This window comes from Sipha flava, unplaced genomic scaffold, assembly GCF_003268045.1.
Source record: "Sipha flava isolate LNK unplaced genomic scaffold, YSA_version1 249_pilon_pilon, whole genome shotgun sequence".
NCBI lineage: Eukaryota > Metazoa > Arthropoda > Insecta > Hemiptera > Aphididae > Sipha > Sipha flava.
In genome coordinates this window covers 1803751-1822424 of record NW_020272898.1, presented here as the reverse complement: position 1 = coordinate 1822424, position 18674 = coordinate 1803751, and the positions used below count along the sequence as shown (strand labels likewise).

At 26.9% G+C, this 18674-nt stretch overlaps 1 protein-coding gene across 5 annotated transcripts in view; it reads right to left on the bottom strand.

Annotated features, from left to right (window-relative positions):
• LOC112684345 (arrestin domain-containing protein 3-like) overlaps positions 1–18674 on the bottom strand; it is a 162113-nt gene that overhangs the window by 78764 nt on the left and 64675 nt on the right. Inside the window, exon 1 of one of the 5 annotated variants that reach the window (XM_025555820.1) lies at positions 9877–10150. The exons of the other annotated variants lie outside the window; for them this stretch is intronic. Coding sequence (XP_025411605.1) covers positions 9877–9892 — 16 coding nt within the window. The 5' untranslated portion in view covers positions 9893–10150. Of the gene's footprint in view, positions 1–9876; positions 10151–18674 lie in introns of those variants that run through there. 5 annotated transcript variants of the gene reach the window in all.

Genomic DNA, 18674 nt, shown 5'->3' with positions numbered 1-18674 from the left:
ACCTAGTTTTATTATCCTAATAGGTAGTTTTTTTAACGTTAATTTACGTTATTGTAAAATCAATATAATTTTTTCGGTTCGAAAAAAAAGTGTAAAAAAAAAATAAGAGTGATCAAAACTAGCTAGATAAAAAATGACTTGTTATTACAATTACATTCATATTATCCAAAATAACCAAGAATTTAAGTTAATGTAATTTTTAACTCTGTTATTTTTATTTTATTTTGACATGAAAAATTAATGATTGAAAGAAGAATTTAAAAAAAAATTTGAATCCATTTTATTTTGTTATAACAATGACGAGAAAAACCGAAAACGTCAAAATCGCAAAAATATTAACGGTAATGAATTAAGTTTTGTGAAAGCAACACTCAAAATTGATTTCGCTCCAAGTCTTATTTTGAAAGTAAAAAAATTTAAATTAAAAACACACAAGTTATAGGGATTTTATTAAATATGTTAAAGTCAAAATAAGAAATGATCCGACTGGCAAGAAAAATAATTTCGAATGCGTTTTATCTCAAACTGTGGATGCGCGAACGAACAAAACCAAATAGAAAATTATTATTGTTTTACTCTGGCAATCAGTGTCGGTCTGACTCATATTGGGCCTCCGACAAAAAATTTACAATTGGCCCCTAAACATCATAATATTGGAGAAGATTAAATAAACACCTACTAAAAATGTTTTTCTCGCTACGCTTGACCTCTACAATAAATTTTAATTTATTTTTGTTTTTATATTTTTCCAGAGCCAATATTATCAAATTATCATTGTAGTCCTATATGCGATGGTTAACAACACCTATTTTAATTTTTAAAGCATTTATATTTGTTCAATTTTGATAAATAAAACAAAACTGTATAAACTATAGCGGTTATAGGTACCTAGTTCTATTTAATCCACTAATCTGAATATTATTCAATTCAGTAATTAAATCATGTTAACAATACTTCAAGATTAAGAATAACATAATTTTAATTTAATTCAGGAAAATAATTACTATCATGTTTCATGTTAGCTTGGTTGCTTTAAGCCCAGGGGCGGATTTAGGAAAGGTTCAGGAAGTAAGCTGACCCACAATTAATATTTGTTGACAATATGACCCTCTAAAGGCTTTTTATATTTTTGAAGTTTGCTGACTATTAGTTGAAAATACAACTAAACTGGCAAATTCCTCAGTTTCTCCCCCTCTCCAATAACACTTGGTTTAATTTTATAGTAAAATAAAACATCTCTATACCAGATTCCATAAAATAAGATAAATGTTTACAATGATAATTATGAATGAACATAGAAAACAAATATTATATTATCATATTATTTTTTGTTACAAGAAATATATTTAAAATCCATTTTCAGGCTCTAATTAGTAGTCTCTTGAAATATCCTGACCCACAGTTCTCTAATTGTGGATCCATCCTTGGTTGGGCCCCTATTTCAAGAATAAATCTTAGGACCTCCGGCGATTACCGGATATTCGTGTGGGCCAGACCGACACTGCTGGTAATAACTATAATATGAAGTAGTAAATTACAAAAATTGGTCCCATTTTACTTACGGAATTGGAAAATAGCAGTGTTATTGTCAGTTATGGTACTTTAATACGGAAGCTCAAACGTTGTAATATAGTAAGTTAAACTTGTTTATACGTACTTAAATGTTTTTCGGTATAGCAACCATCTCCGAAGTTTAATGTTGAATGTGTAAAATGTCTTTTGATACGATAATAAAAAGTAAGCCTAATTATTACATAATGTTTACGAGTATCAATTTCTGTTAGTGACCAAGGTCGTTGTTGATTCGAATGTTACTCAAGAATAACGACTTACAACTATAAACGATTTTCTATAATTTCATACCGAGAAAACATTATGACATTATTACACGTTAAAGTATTACGAGAGGATTAAAAAACGTATGGGTTTTGTTAAAAAATAAAAAATTCCAAATTTCAATCATTTTGTTCTTTGCTTATAATTTATACACGTCTATCTCATAACAAAACCTGTAACTGTTAGCCGTTGCAAAGTGAATTTTCCGATACTGGAAAAACGTTATCTCTTGCAACTCACGTACTACAAAGCATTGTGACACTATAGAATATGTAATTCGTATAATTGTGCAGTCACAAGTGTTTCTTACCCGTCGAATACTTTTTCTAATTTTCACAACATTAAATACCTTGATAGGTAACTGATGTTAGACATCACGTCATGATATTTAACTACTGGTTGACAGATGAAACACGAAGAGTTAACATATTAATAATGCAACCGTATCAATGTTGCATAATATATTTTCCAATTAAACTTTTTTTTTAGTATTTTTTAGTTCATTTTGTATCGATTTTAGCTTGATGTGTGGTTTTTTGTTTTCTCTGTGTACACGATTTCGACCAGAAGAATGGCTCCGATCATCAAAACATAAGAGGGTTTTGATTGGAAATTATGTCTGGTACTTCGAGGTGGTAATTTTTACAATTTCTCAAAATTGTTCTGAGTAAAAAAATAGAGAAAAAATTACATGAAACTTTAACCGAGATCAAATTTTGAATTCATTGAAATATTAGATATTAGATTATATATATCACATATAAATTATAAAATTAATAATCAATCAATAATTATAAAAGACCTATTTGAATATACATTTATTTAAATAATATTACAAGTATTTATTTTTTAAATTTTGTAAATTATAATCCTATAGTTGGCTGAGGATTTTTTCATAACTTTTTTCATAATAAATGAATAATGAACTACAATTTAAATTAATGATTTTAAAGGTTTGAGTGCAACTAAAAGCTAATATTTCAAAACATAAGAATTTATAATAAAAGTTTTCATTGAGGTTTTCATTAGATCCAACGTTTTATGATCTAGTTAGGTAACTTCAATATAATTTAATACACTGTTTATAGACAAAACTGTAAAAAAAATATTGACAGTTCAACTTTAATTTTAAAACTGATTAAAATTTTTTTATAATATAATAATATTCAATTCAATGGACAGTGTTTTTTTGATTATTGAAAAGTATTTTTCAACGTTATGTAAATAAAGCTTGTTCGTTGACCATAGTTTTATTAATATTAATTAATACATTACAATAGTAATATTGTTTTTATATTTTTATATTATTTTTAAAATATTTTAAACATTTTAAATACAAGGATAACGCTAATTTAAGTAATATTATAGCTTCCTATGTTAGGTTAGTTACTTTAAAAATTAATTAGTTTCTTTACACATTGTTACTTAAATGTAATGAAATTACATTTTATGTTACTCAAATTAAATTTGAAATAAATTACTTTACTTTTTAATAAAAAAGTAATTACGTTACTTTCAAACTACAATTGAAAAAATAAAAAAATATATTAACTTACTTTCCGTCATGTTACTACCCAATATTGGTAGCTTCTTTAAATATCATTGTTGTCTAAATTATGAAAAACTTTATAATAAGTTAAGTAAATTTAATACATAAATGGAAGGAGAGAGGGTATATGCATATACAAATTTATTCTTTTAACATTTTTATATATTTAAAAAAAAATGTTATGGACAAGTATTTATATTTATTTATTAGATACATACAGTCTGTACGTTTTTTACAATATGCATGATAGATATTATTTATTTGAAAAAAAAAACGTTTTATTTTTTTTTAATTAATATAATTCTTTTGCTTATTTAAAAAAAAATATATAAAAAAAATATCGTGTTCTTATTTAATTGGTCTAAACTGTTTTAAACGTGTTTAAACCTATTTTATTCGTAAAAATGTACAAAAACAAGTATTTCTCGATGTATGATTAACTTATTGTTGTAATATGTGTGTAATACACACTGTGTATATATTTTAATTACAATGAATGATATATGTAACTGTAATCATATTATATACTAATATACTACCTATACTATATGCAGTGTTGGGATTATCTAGATAATTTATCTAGATAACTTTTTAAATTATCTTTATCTTATCTAGATAAATATAAATAAACTGTTGACAACTATCATAGATAAACAATTTACGTATCTAGACATTTAGATAAATTATTCGAGGACATACTTTTTGGTCTTAATTACAATTTAATTTTTAAAATTTTTATTCGTTATTATTTAATATTAATATATTGCTAATGGTATAAAAATATTACTATCGGCTAATTTAACAATAATGATGGGTTTATCGTTTATTTGTGTTTATGTCAGTATTATTATCTGAGTACTATTAATAAATATCATAAATAGGTACCAATTTTACTTACATTAACACAGTAACATACGTTACGATTGTATTGATTGGTGACAGGCGACAGCACTCTTTCCCCCTATCCATCGTGTAATTCTAATGAACGAATGGTTGAGATAAAATAATATTATGTTAAATTACTTTATATATTTTTGTTCATACTACAAACACAGAAACAAGACCAAATTTCTAACGTTTACGAATGTTGTGGCAGCTGGAAATTTGAAGGTACTTTAAGTTGGTAGTACTCCTTACAATATTATACATTTTAATTTCTATTATTATGAAATGTCTAGATTTATAATTATTTTTGGTTATTTGTTATTATTATTTGTTTATTGTTGCGCTTAGTAATGAGTACCTAATGACTGCTGTAAACTAGGTAGAGTCTGTGATTGCTTTTTGAATTAGTTTAACATTTATTCACAAAATGGATAAATATATAATAAAGAAGGCAAGTTCAAGTAAACGGATAATTCAGGAGGTAGATGATGATACTGCAGATGACGTGGTTTCCCGTCAAAATATGGAATATTATTCTACGCTTATATACAACAATTAATAGTAATACCTATTTTATATTTATTATTCATCCAGATCTCTATGTTCTATTAAAAGGACATTGAATTCTGTGGCTGTGTTGGTTATGAAAATAGAACAGTTAAACATCTATTGCGAAAAATATAAATTTTCATATTATACAATTTATCTTAATTTTATCTAGATAAAATGGTTGTTTAACTATCTTTATCTGGATAAGAATTAAATTTATTTATCTCTATCTTTATCTAGATAAAATATTTATTCTTTATCTTTATCTTTATCTAGATAAAAATTTAGTTATCTATTCCCAACACTGACTATATGTACATTGTACAATGTACACAACATGAGATAAATTCACAACTCATATTAAATTTTCAAATACTGTAGTATAAATTAATTCTTGCTATAATGTAAAGTGATCTTCACGTCATTAATATATGAGTATAGTTTACTTTTTTAAAAGTTTATTGAGAAAAAATTATTTGCTAATAAATATTATAATATAAATATAAAAATATTGTAATAATAGAGAGTAGTTTGAACACAATGAATCGAAATTCTCCAGAAGTCTAGTTTGCCATTTATAATAAAATAACTATTCGTTCATTATGGTTTTGACTAAATACATATAGCTAATAGATTTTTTTCTGAGAAGTGGGTTGTGCTAAGATATAAATTTGGAATATTCTGACTTGGCCTCCTAATGGGCCTTACCAATAATAAATTATGGCACTATCGTTGGTTATACTTTTTTTTAAATCTGCATTGCAACGCAAATCGTTTGCGAAAAAATAAAACCAGTACAATATTAATTAAACAATGTCTGGGTGTTTTATTAAAAATTCTAAGTTCAGATGAGTACATGTCTTGAAATTAGGCGGGAGGGTTTTGTAAAATATAGGGTTTCATAAATTAATTTCCGGAAAAACCACGAGTATGTAAATTCTGAAAACTACATAGCAAATTAAAGGAAAAGAATTACAAAATTCCTGTAAAGGTTTGGAACTGCTAGCTTTAAATAGAGGGAGCAACTTCACACACATGAGTATGTTTGGTATTTTTGAGACACAAGTGATAATTTCTATGCTGCTGATTGAATAAGTTCGGTTAGGTTTTAAATAGCGTTTTCAATATCATTTGGGGTCTTTAAGCGAGTGTTTATAACAACGATTTGGTCAATAACTTTTCTAAATTTGTTTAAGTTAATAATGTCATTATTATGACTTACTCTATCAAACCGAAAAGCGGGTTGAGTATTTAGAGTTAAAAAAACGAGTGATATGAACATGGGTCTAGAAGAATTTTTTATTATTAGATGATCAAGATATTTTTAAATTAAATCATAACCAGTCAGAAGCTAAGTAAAATAATTTAAAACTAGTCACATAATTACATTATAAATTTTGTAATAATAACAAGTTATTTGGTTTTTTTTATATTTGCAGGAATTTGTAAAATATTTGTTGATAAGTATTAATTTTTTTTTAATTAGGTCACTAATTCATTTTTTGTAATTTAAATAAAAATTAAAGTAATTTCGAACTTAAAATTAAATTTAATATTTCTCTTAATAATAGGTAATGAGTTAAATTTTAATAAACTAGGATATAGCTTTGGCCAAATTACATGTATTTATAATAATTAGTTTTGTTTGCTATATTGTTTATAATCAGTGCCATACCAAAATTAAATACCAAAGGTAGTGCAATTAATGCTAAAGTTCCATAATTATGTTAAATTGAAAACATCTAAATTTAATTAATTGAAAAGTATTTTACTCGAAGAATATTAACATGCCTTTTTAATAACCAAATTTATATACACATTCGTTTAAGTTGTTAAACGTACAGCTAAAATATGTAACAGTCATATTCATTCAATATTTTGCTTCAGGATTGAACTTAAACATTTGGTGTGAGCAAAGTATTTTTTTGGAAATGGGAATAATTATTCTACGTCGATTATTAATATATGTTATTTAGGCGCGTGATAAAGGTGTGTTTTGTTTTTGTATTATATTGGTATGTATGGAGTTACACTTTGAAGGATGTCAATTATAATAAAAACAATTATTAAAAATTATTTGATAATTATTTATTTAATCAAAATTAATGTTAAAAAAAAAAATAAAAATAATAATCATAAACAAACTGATCAACCAAGAGTATTAGTTTTTTTTTATTTCATCTTACAGCCACAAACACACTATATAATATAAAAAATATTTGTTATGGCTTTTCTGTACACAAAAAAAGCCTCCTAAACTGAGGAAAACCACCTCATTGTACAAATTATATTACATACCGTAACAAATAACACGCGATATCATCACAATGATATACGTAACAACAATGTTAGTATAAACAATATAATATAAAAACAACAAAAATAATACTCTACAAAGCGGAACTCGTGTGTGGTTCTGGTTCACGCGCGCGAAATCGGTTATCACCATAATACGAAAACACGTCGCCTTTATAAACGATAATAAAAATAATAATTATAAAGCCAACAACTACGTTTATAATATTACGTATTATTGTCATCGTAATACATTTATTGTATAATTGTTGCATGCGAGCATGTAAATGTGCGTGAGTGATTCAGCGAGTACTGTTGCAAGAGATATATTATTATGTTATATGCTTTCGAATTGAAACACAATTAAAGAGATTGCTAAATTGAAGAGCGCCCATCTTCCTTCCCCATAGCGGAAATCATCCGGCTTCGGTCTATTGTTATAATATATTAATATATATATATATATATTGGTATAAAGAGCAATACGCAAAATCACTGGTACAAAGAGCGCGTATGGATCATTTTCGCGCACAGCTTAGGGACAGTGCTGTAACTGGAGATTGGCGAAATGGCCGGTTACCAAGAGCGCGGAAATGAGAGGGTGCGAGTTTGAGTTGAATTAAAACTTATTTTTAACAATTGTATTTAACAACTTGTATTAAACAAGCCCCAAGATGAAATTCGCCAAGAGCGCCGCAAAGGGTGGTTACAGGACTGCTTAGGGATTTTTATTCTCATCGTGTACATGTTATAACACGTACACAGAACGAAAAATGAAGATGACGAAGATTTTCAAAAAAAATAATAATGAAACCTTGAGGAAAGAGATGGGACAAAACGATTGTGGACGCGGGTTGACTCGGAGAATCGATAACTGTTTTGTAGCACATCTGATCCAAAAAACGTTCATCAATTTCATTTCATGAGCTCACAATAAAAGTTGATTTAATATTATAAGATACAGAAATTTAGTTTAACAATAGAACGGGATTTTCGATAAAAGTGGTGCGCAATCATAACTTGTAGCTGTTTTCCAATTGCAATACCACGACCCGGGCTTAAAATTTAACCACCGCGATCATGTACAATCGACACTGATTTTAACTGTAGTTCCATATTTCTCTACATACTTAAAACATTTTTGTAAAATATTTTTTGGTTATTTGTATACAAGGATCATTTATTTTTTTTTTTGTAAGTACCTAAATTTGCTCAAAAAATATAATGGTTTGAAGTCTGAGGAGTGATAATTAGTTGTAGGCAGTGTTGGGAATAGATGATGCAAAATTTATCTAGTTAAAGATAATATATAAAAAAAAATTAAAATATCTAGATAAAGATAAAAGATAATTTCATTTTTATCTAGATAAAAAAAAGATATTTTCAAAAAATGATATTTTTTGATCAATATTTCATATTCTAATAATATCTATGAAGACTCAATTATAATCGTTATCATTAATAGGTACCTAGATGTTAAATTTATTTATATATAATATACAATATTTAATGATAGTTAATCACTAAAATGTTACACAAAAAAAAAAAAAAAATTAAAATTTCTCTGTAGGTATCAGGATGAATACAGAATACATAAAGTTAACAATATTGTTTTCCATATAATATTAATTTGATGATTTTCATTATTCTAAAAATAGTTAAGACTTAACGGATTCCAAGAGTGAAGTAATGACTATTCAGCGTATGAGTGACATGTGTATACTAAAATCAAATACCTAATATATTTGGAACTTCCGTGGAAAAATAAGAAATTAAGTTTAAAATTATCAAAAATATTTTCCTAACATGAAAATACAAACAAAAGGTCATACCAAGAAATAATAATTACTTATTTATAATACACGAATTATGATTATGAATACAAAATCTATATGTATAAAAGAAAGTCAGGTTAGTTACAGAATTTATAATTCAAGAACGGTTGGACCGATTTTGATGATCTCTGATTTGTTAGATTCGTCTCCGTACAAAAATAAAAATAACTCTAATCTTGGCAAGAATACAGACAATTATCTAGATAAAATTAACTAATTCTATATAAAATAAAATTTAGATAAGTAATTGGATAACTTAGCGTCATTTATCTAGATAAGATAAATGATGACAAAAAATCTATCTATATAATTTATCTAGATAAATTTGTCTAGATAAGTCCCAACACTGGTTGTAGGTAATATCATATTATTTTTGATGCACTTCAGCGTACCTGGTATTTACACCGTTTTTATCACTGTAATGGATTCTATTATGGTGGTAATTTAATTTAGTAAATGCGTGTACGCCCACGTAACTTAATGCAACGATGCAACGAAACAACCAAACGCATAAATGTGTACGATCGAACACGAGAAACGGTTATAACGAAATTCATGGGATATAGTGCAGCTATCTACATATCTAATAGTTTTTAAAACGATCGTTTGATACGATATTTTCAAGAATTTGGCTGCTGTAAATATAGTGATCTCGCCTTACGGACGAATTTTTTTTTACTACAGTTTTGAATTTATTGATGGAAACACGAACACTCGTATCCGCTTATTAAGTAGGTTCTAAGGAAAAATTTTTAACAAATGTTTTTTTTTTCTTTAATCCCTAAAACGTCGAACATACAGTAATAGCAGTACAAGGCGATATGCAAAAAACACATTAAAAAACATGTTCCGCTAATATTTTACTAAGGGTTAAAAAATAATTATATTATTATTAACCATCGACAACATTATTACAAAAATAATTACCAAGAATGCTTTTCATTTAGCATCACGATCACTTTTGGGTTTTTTTTTCATGGATTCGTAAACGTATATTTGTTTTGTAAGTTCTTTATTATCTGCTTGACCCCTGAGTTCGTCACACTGAAACGGTTTTTACGCCGTACCATCGTTTTCAAGTGCCAACCAGATTATTTCCGTCGATATACGAGCTTAGTGTAGATTAATGACGCACTGCGTTTGGTAATGGTTGAATAATGTTTCCAGTGAATTTTATTCGAAAAAAAAAATTAATGTAAAACACGAAAATCGCTTTTATCATCTTAAAAATCGATGACCGCTCGAAACCGCATTTATAAAACTCATTAAAAAAGTAAATGTAACATAATAAATTATACTATTTTAATATAAGATTTCATTGTGTAAAATATCCACATTAAGGTATTTGTTTTTTTAGATTACACGATCATTAATAACTACGGTTCTTTATTATCACGTATTTTCACATATACATTCGGTAAGATGAAAAATGTAATCGACCTATTCACTGCTGTTTTCGTTTGCAAGCCGCCTCGGTTTTACGTCGGAGGTTAACTGACTTATAATTAAAATACAAAAAGAAATCATCGCTCGTTGAATATATTATGAACATTTAGCTAACGCTTTTTGTTTTGAACTTCCTGCGTTTGTATTAGTTGTAGTATTTTTACTGTTAACGTTCGTTAACCTATCATAATGTTAAATTAACATAATTTTTTTATAAAACACAACTTTCTTTTTATCATTATGCCTACGGAGTAAAATTTTTTACAAAGATCGTTGAATGTTATGGTTTAAAATGTTTATCCTTAGCTTCGGTTGCTTACTGCAATTGTTTTTTTCGTGATTTTTAGTTTAAGCTTAAGTTTTATTATACAGAACTGTTTAAGTATTGCTACATTTATTTAATTTTTTATATTTTTGTTCTTACGGTTTTATTAATTTAAAGATTTCAACTAGAAATTATTTAATAAAATCAAAATCATATTCAAAGCGTGGATTAAAACAAATTTTACTCATTTTATGTTTTTTGACAATCTCAGTTTTTAATTCCGCGATAAAATTATGTAAATATTTATAAAATTATTTTCGTAAAATCGTAAACTTTTTTTTTTCTTACAATTTTACCTTGTGATTTTTCCGGTCTTCGTTTTAACCGAAAATACTTGTTATTTGTTTAGCTTCATTTGAAATAAAATTCAAAATAAAATACGCGCAGCCATGGTTTTTATATCGAATACACTTAAATTATTGCGTATTTTACACAAATAATTTTGATGAAATATAAAATATCAAGTATATCACTAAATGAGATATAACAAGACGTCCAATGCGATTTTCTCGGTATTATAGCTTCAGTTTAAGTCATCGTTTTTACGCAAAATCGTTACACGATTTTCCGACGAACACGTTGGTTGAAAAACTAGGTATTATCGACATATAGCAATGTAACAATATTATAATGTAATAACCGTATTGTTCCGCCCGTAACTGAACAAAAAAAAGCTGAATACATTTCATACGCTTTGACGTTTGGTGCGTAAGGTACGCACACAACATATGTATACTATGAGCGAAACAAAAACGTCTATGTCGGATTTTGAAGTTTCGAGACGTTTCGAGGTCGTAATGTGTACGTGTAATGACCTATGGCAATCGCAGGCGTCGTTATCATAATCGGGCAAAGACAGGTAATTTCAATTGATAGGGATGCACCAGATTATCTAACACTACGAGTTTTTACATTTTCGGCAGTCACAATTAAAAATCATATGCACGACTATTGTGCACAACAATGGTCGGTTCTAACCATGTAACGGACACTCAATCTGCACTGCAGATTCTGCAGAGCACCAGCAACATATTTTAAAAACTTACGCTTCACATGCTCAATTTTGTAATGGTCACTCTTTGTACTGAGCAAGGAGTAACCGAAAGGAGTAACTAGAATCGTAACCGAAAAGAACCGGTACTGGAATCGGTTAACCTTTAAAATTTAGGAACCGTAACTGAAACCGGAACCTTTATTTCTAAAAATGAATAACCGTAACCGTAACCGAAACCTTAATTATAAAAGGGTTAATTTAGATTAGTTATTTAGACTAGTAAAACTATGGTATTGACTATTTTGTTTGTCCATTTGTCGATTCAGAAAAATAAAAGACAAATCATTTAATGTTTTTATTATTTTGTGTTGTAAACTGTAATAGTGTAATGCATATAATAAGTAAATTTGTAATATTATTATTATTATTATTATTATTGTTTTTGTATGTTTATTAATATTTTATAATTTACAATGATTTTATCATCTACCTTGTCAATTAAGTATTAAATATAATTAATGTTTATAAAAAATTTGTAGCTACAACAGTAGCCAGTATTAACTTTGATTCCCAATTAAAATTAAATTTTAAATTAAAGATATTTATGTCATCAAATCATAATATTTCACAATATTACAAAATATTTTACAAATTCTTACTATGAGTTGGAATAAAATAATTAAATAAAACTCAAAGAAATATAATAGGCTGATATAATATATATATATTTAAAATATTTAAAACTAATTTTAACTATTCATAATACCTTCTATTTTTATGAAATTAAAAAAATTAAATTTAAACAAGAATAAATAAATAATTTTTTAATAAATCTCTAATAATCAGAACTAACCGAAATTAACCGGTTCTAAAACTCTTACTCTTTTAAAAAATCGAAACCTAAACCGGAACCCTTAAAAAATTAATTAAACAACCAAAACCGAAACCTGAACCGAAAAAACTAAAAAATGTAATTCAAAAAAATAAATCATTGTTACTTTTTTTATGTCAGTATTTTTCCAAGACTTGTTTTGTTTTTATTTTTCGGATCTACAGCTGGATGACATAATTTAATTTAGTGTCTTCTGTTGATCTATGATTTATCATCTTCGATTTCACATAATCTTTGGGATCTCACTGTTCTAATGAAAACTTGTTAAATGACAACAAATTTGAATTTTTCATAAAAAAAAAAATAAATAGTAATAATAATATATCCGATACCGAATCACGTCATAAATATAACCACAAGTTGTATTATTTATATTTGTCAAATTACAAGCTATACGCTAGATACGGTCGTATACCCGAGTATGATCAATTTCTCATAAGCTATACGCCTTAGATACAAATAGCGTATTGGGTATACGCCGTATACTCCCGTATACCTTCCAATACACCACTATGGCGTGGTCTACGCCATATTCCAAGTGAGAACCTACAAATGAAATATTCAAAGCCTTAAGTGAACTGGTAAGTTTGAATTCAGAAAAGGTTCTTTTAATAAATCTAAAAATTTTAATAAGAGCCTTATACACTACTTTTTCGATATGCTATTGAAAAAACAGATATTTCAAATTTTTATTATTGACAAAATACGTGAAATCAATAGATCTACGACAACGAATAAATATCATGACATGACATTTTAAAGTACTATACTCCAGTCTAATACTATTGATTATACTTACCATAGACTAAAAATCTTATTGAAGATGAATAGTCTTGAGTAGAGCCTATTCGGAGATAGAATTTAACATCGTCGGGAAACAACAAAAAACTATAATGTCACAACACTTTTTTAATACCATTTTACACTGCTTCTTAACTTTGTGGTCGCATTTCTCAAATTCGTTTAGTGATTACCTGGCATGCCACCTCTAGTTTCAAAAATTAAAAATGACATGGTTAATTTTATGACTGATGGCAGTGGCGGATCCACGGGAGGGGTTTTGGGGGTTAAAACCCCCTCCAACATCACGAAAAATATATATTAAAAATCAATAATTTTATGAATGAAGAAAAAGATTTTTTTTTTTTAAAGTATAAGGCAAAGTACATAAATTTTTTTTTTATTCGTACAAGAAGTAAGTTGTATTAGATTTAAATAAATGTATTATGCTGCTGACTATTATCTTAATTAAATTATTTCATACACTTAAATAAAATTTTACAATAATATTAAAAGTTTTGAATTAAATTTTTCTTGTTTTTTTGAAAAATTCTTCAAAAATCTCATCAACTGATCCATTAATATCTTTATGAATATTCATAGAATCTAGACCATTGAGCCTTTCTTGACCTGTTGTATTTCGCAGATAGGTTTTGATTCTTTTTAAACATGAGAAACTTCGTTCAGGCGTAGCTATTGAAACGGGCAAGATTGTCATTATACGTAAAATTTTAAAAACATTGCCAAACGACGAATGTGTACTACTGCATTAAAAAGTAAAAACCCTTGATCAGTCACTGACCGCAATATTATAAATAATATCCCAAGTGCCAAAGAAAACAATTTTTAAACCCCCCCCCCCCCATAAAAAAATCCTGGATCCGCCTCTGACTAATGGGTATGCATTTTGGTAAAAATACCCATATGAAGATACATAAATGATAACAGATTATGATGATATTTTCATTTTCACTCATTCCAAACATTGGATATTTCACTGTATAAAGTTCCTCCATCGATGGTCGTCGGCCTTTCGCTCCAGTCTCCATCGACTTGGTTACCTTATGGCGTTTTATTTGGACATTTCTACCAAATTCAACTTAACTTGACTGAGACCAGTAGATTCTGGTAAGCTGAAAATAATGATATTTTTAGGAGCACCATTTCAGTTTTTCTTAAGGGTATGTAGGCAATTAAAGCGGCTAATTTTTTCCCACCACCAAGGCAACATTTGTGATTAGCAGTGATTACTGATTAGCCGCGGTGACACCTAAGCCAATAGCTAATAATTGAAGATGAAAAAAGTTCAGTAGTAAATAAATACACATGAACATAGGGATGTAGAAAAGATAAAACATAGGCACGGTGACGTAGTAACAGTATAAGCTTTGATGAGACTACAGACTTGACAACGTCAATATAATCATGCTTGTATGATTTGTGTTGTTCTCCGATCCCCACTTCGTTTTGTCAGTATGTAAATAATTGAACGAATGATTTTTTTATGTTGTGTCAAACTAATTGTGTATATATTATATTATCTCAAAATAATTTGAAATCAGAAGATAATATTTTTATTAAAGCAAAAATGAATTTCTTATAAAATATTAAAAAAATGTATTTGTTTTATGTACTATATGTATAGAAATGAGCATTCAGTGATTATTCATCTTCCGCAATATTGTATCCGTTAATTCTCTTACTTTGAATTTCAGTTACTAATCTTTATAGTATTTAATTTATACATTATGTATTTGCGTACAATTTAAAATTGCCATGGGATTTTATTTCTTCTTTAATACTCTATTTTTATTTATTTTATGTAATTTAGTGCTTTGATTTTATCATTATTCTACTCTATAAGTTAAGAAGTACCTTTTTTCGAATTAAAGAAATTCTCTCCGGAAGAAATCGAATACAACATAAATGAAAAAAATTCAATAAATAATTAATAAACTAAATACACATAGTATACTTGATAAAACTGTATAAGCTAATATGCTTCCATTGATTTTTATTATTATTTCTACTTGTATATCATTATAAAAATATTCCTTGAATTCGCTTTATGTCAAATAAATTATCATTTTTGTGTCTATTTTTAAAATTTGTTGAACTCTTAAACCGTAAAGGTTGCACAATTAATCTATTAATTTCGATCTAGTTACATTCAAATAGAGATACGGATACAAGGTAAATAGCTTAATAGAAATAATTATAATATGATACATTAAAAAAATAAAGTAAAATTATTGAACATAGATTTTACACAAGTATCGACTCCTAGGTATGATGTAATAAGTGAACACTAAATTATTTATAACTCATAATTATAATTTAATTTCATGAAGTATAGATATATTTGAATTTATCGTTTTAAAGTATATATTACTATATAACTATAGTATTTATTCATATACTACATCTGTACTGTAGGTAATGTAACTTTCGAACAACGAAATTAAATATTTGTGAATAACTATCGTGCAACTAAGCAAAGTTGTTAGTATTTAATGTCTGTACGATTCAAAAATTATTATTGGTTGCTCAATTACAAATAAAATGATTACTTATATTTTACAAGAATAAATGAAAAAATGTGTATTACAATTCCACTGAAGATTTTCATTATACCTTATTAAAAATATAATTGGATGTAATCAAAAAAAGTGTACACGAGTATTTACTAATTGACAGAAACTCAAGGAGAACTAAGATATTTTTAGTTTTATTTTGCTATGTTTTAATGTTATATACCAGTTGAAAATCTTAAGATTGATGAATCAAAAAAATAATTTAGGAAATGTGTAGTACTAATTTATCTGGCACACGTCGTTATAGATTTTTCAAGGATACTTTTTATTGGGTTAAAAATAAATAAGATTAATATAATATAATAGGGCAATATACTGCTGTATAAAAGCAACTTTAATTTTCAAGTTTTTTCGAATAAGAGAAGGAATATGTTTATTTTTATTTTTTTATTGAACTTAACTACATCGGCTACTACGCCATTAGTAATTAGTTAATATTTTATTTAGTTGTAACAGTCAAGTTAAGTTTATGTTTATATTAGGTTACATGATTCTATTTTCTTTACGACATTTATGAAGTTGATATTTGATTGGAGATCAGGTTGTAGAGATTCTCCTAGTATATGAGGATGTGGTGTTTTTTTTTTGAGTTTTCGAAGTAGAGACATTCGGCTATAATGTGTTTGACTACACAAAAAGAGTAGGTAATTTCTGGCCATGAGGTGATTTTGTATAGTCCTAAAAATGTAATACAAAATTCTTTATACATATCTTTACTGATTAATGAAAAAAAAAATGAACTTAATTTCAAATAAATATAGTAGTAATCAAATAAACGTTTTAATATTAGTTTTTACAAAACGATAAAAATTCATAAAACTTTCAATTTTTGTACTTAAGATTTGAAAATTGAATTAAAGATTTTTTCATACAAATTTCTTTGTATAAAAAAAAATAAATAAATAAATAAGTAAAAAAAAATACTTGAAATTCGTCAAAAAGTTATAAATTGATATTTTAACAAAATTTAGTATTTTAACGAATTTCCAGTGAACGATACGGACCCCTTGAAAAAATAAAAATGATTGCGGACCCTTCAATACTAATAAAATTAAAAACAATAATAAATAATAATACTTGGTTTATTTTTAATTCACGTTCATGGACCTCCTCCGGTATACGTGCGGACCCCTAGGGATCCGCGGACCACAGTTTGGGAGACGCTGCTTTAGTTGTTATTACATAAAAATAATCGAAGTGACTTGAAACAATGACCGAGTACTTATACAAGCATTAAAATAACAATTCATTGTTTCGAAATATTTTAATGAAACGTCTGTGATCTTAATAGGCAAATGCAATTTTTGATTATTTCATTTTTTTTTCTTTTTTTCTTGTAAAAGTTAGAAAATTATAAATTCAATCTACCTTATTATTAAGAAATTTCGTTCTACTATATCAACCATCTTTATAATTATAAACTGATCCACCTGATGTCTTTCATTCTGAATTGTTTTTTCGAGAACAATGGTATTGGTTTAAAGTTTAAAAGACCAATAAAGCAATATTATTCACCAATTCCTATAATTCACCCGATTGAGGAGTTTCGCCTTCTTTTTCTTTTACGCTGAATTACATATTATTAGTTTTTATCATAAAAAACAGGTCAATATTGTTTTTATTTTTTCGTAGACATTTGATTTCTTAGACATACCGCTAGTGTATAGGAAAGGCATTTAATTTATTTGACCGCGAACACCACCATATGTTACCAACAGTATTATCATTTTTACAAAAACTAATGTAAATATATACAATCTCGCAATTTTCCATTCAACAAACTGAAGTGTTGACATTTTAATTTCAATATATTATATATGGTCGTTAATGAAAAAAAAAATCAAAGGGTTTAACAAGTCCACTATTTTCATTAAATTATGTAGGAAAACAGTACAAGTAAAATATATATTCGATTATATTTGATAAAAACCGAAAATATTAATTATCATTGCTATAATTTGTCAGCGTCTTTGTCGTTTTGGCTTTTCGAACAAGTATTCATTATTTTAGATTGGAATTTATTGAACGATATCAATAACCATGTTGTAAGGTCGTGTTTCATTTCGTACCCGAAAAACGATCCAGGTAACTCGCAGCACAATTGTCCATATCGGTGCATCACGATTGCGCAATCTTTCCTTTTTTGACCCGACTAATTACTCCACGATTGCGCACCAAATTATGTGTATATAATATATGTAATAATTTATGTACAACATAAAATAATGTATACAATACATACTTTCTATTATTTGCATACACATGCACTAAAACTATTAATTCACAAAATGCACTTTTTAAAATCGAAATGAAAAGTTGATTGAGCTAATGATAGTTATAATAATATCAACTTATGACTATCATTTAAGAAAAAAAACAATTTTTAATAAAAAATATTTCTACTATTGACCATGTCGGTATATACATTTAGCATACATGTAATTTAGAAAAAAACAATTTTTAACCAAGCTAACGATGATCATTTGTTGACAGTCTTAAGCCTGTAATAATTGGGAAGAAAAATTGTAAATTAATAGGTAATAAATTTGAGCGCATGTATATGAAAATTATATGTAGAAAGTATGTATTGTATACATTATTTTATACTATACGTAAATTATTATATATAGTATATACACATATTATTTGGTGCGCAATGGTGTTGTGACTTTATCAAGTAAAAAGGGATCCGGG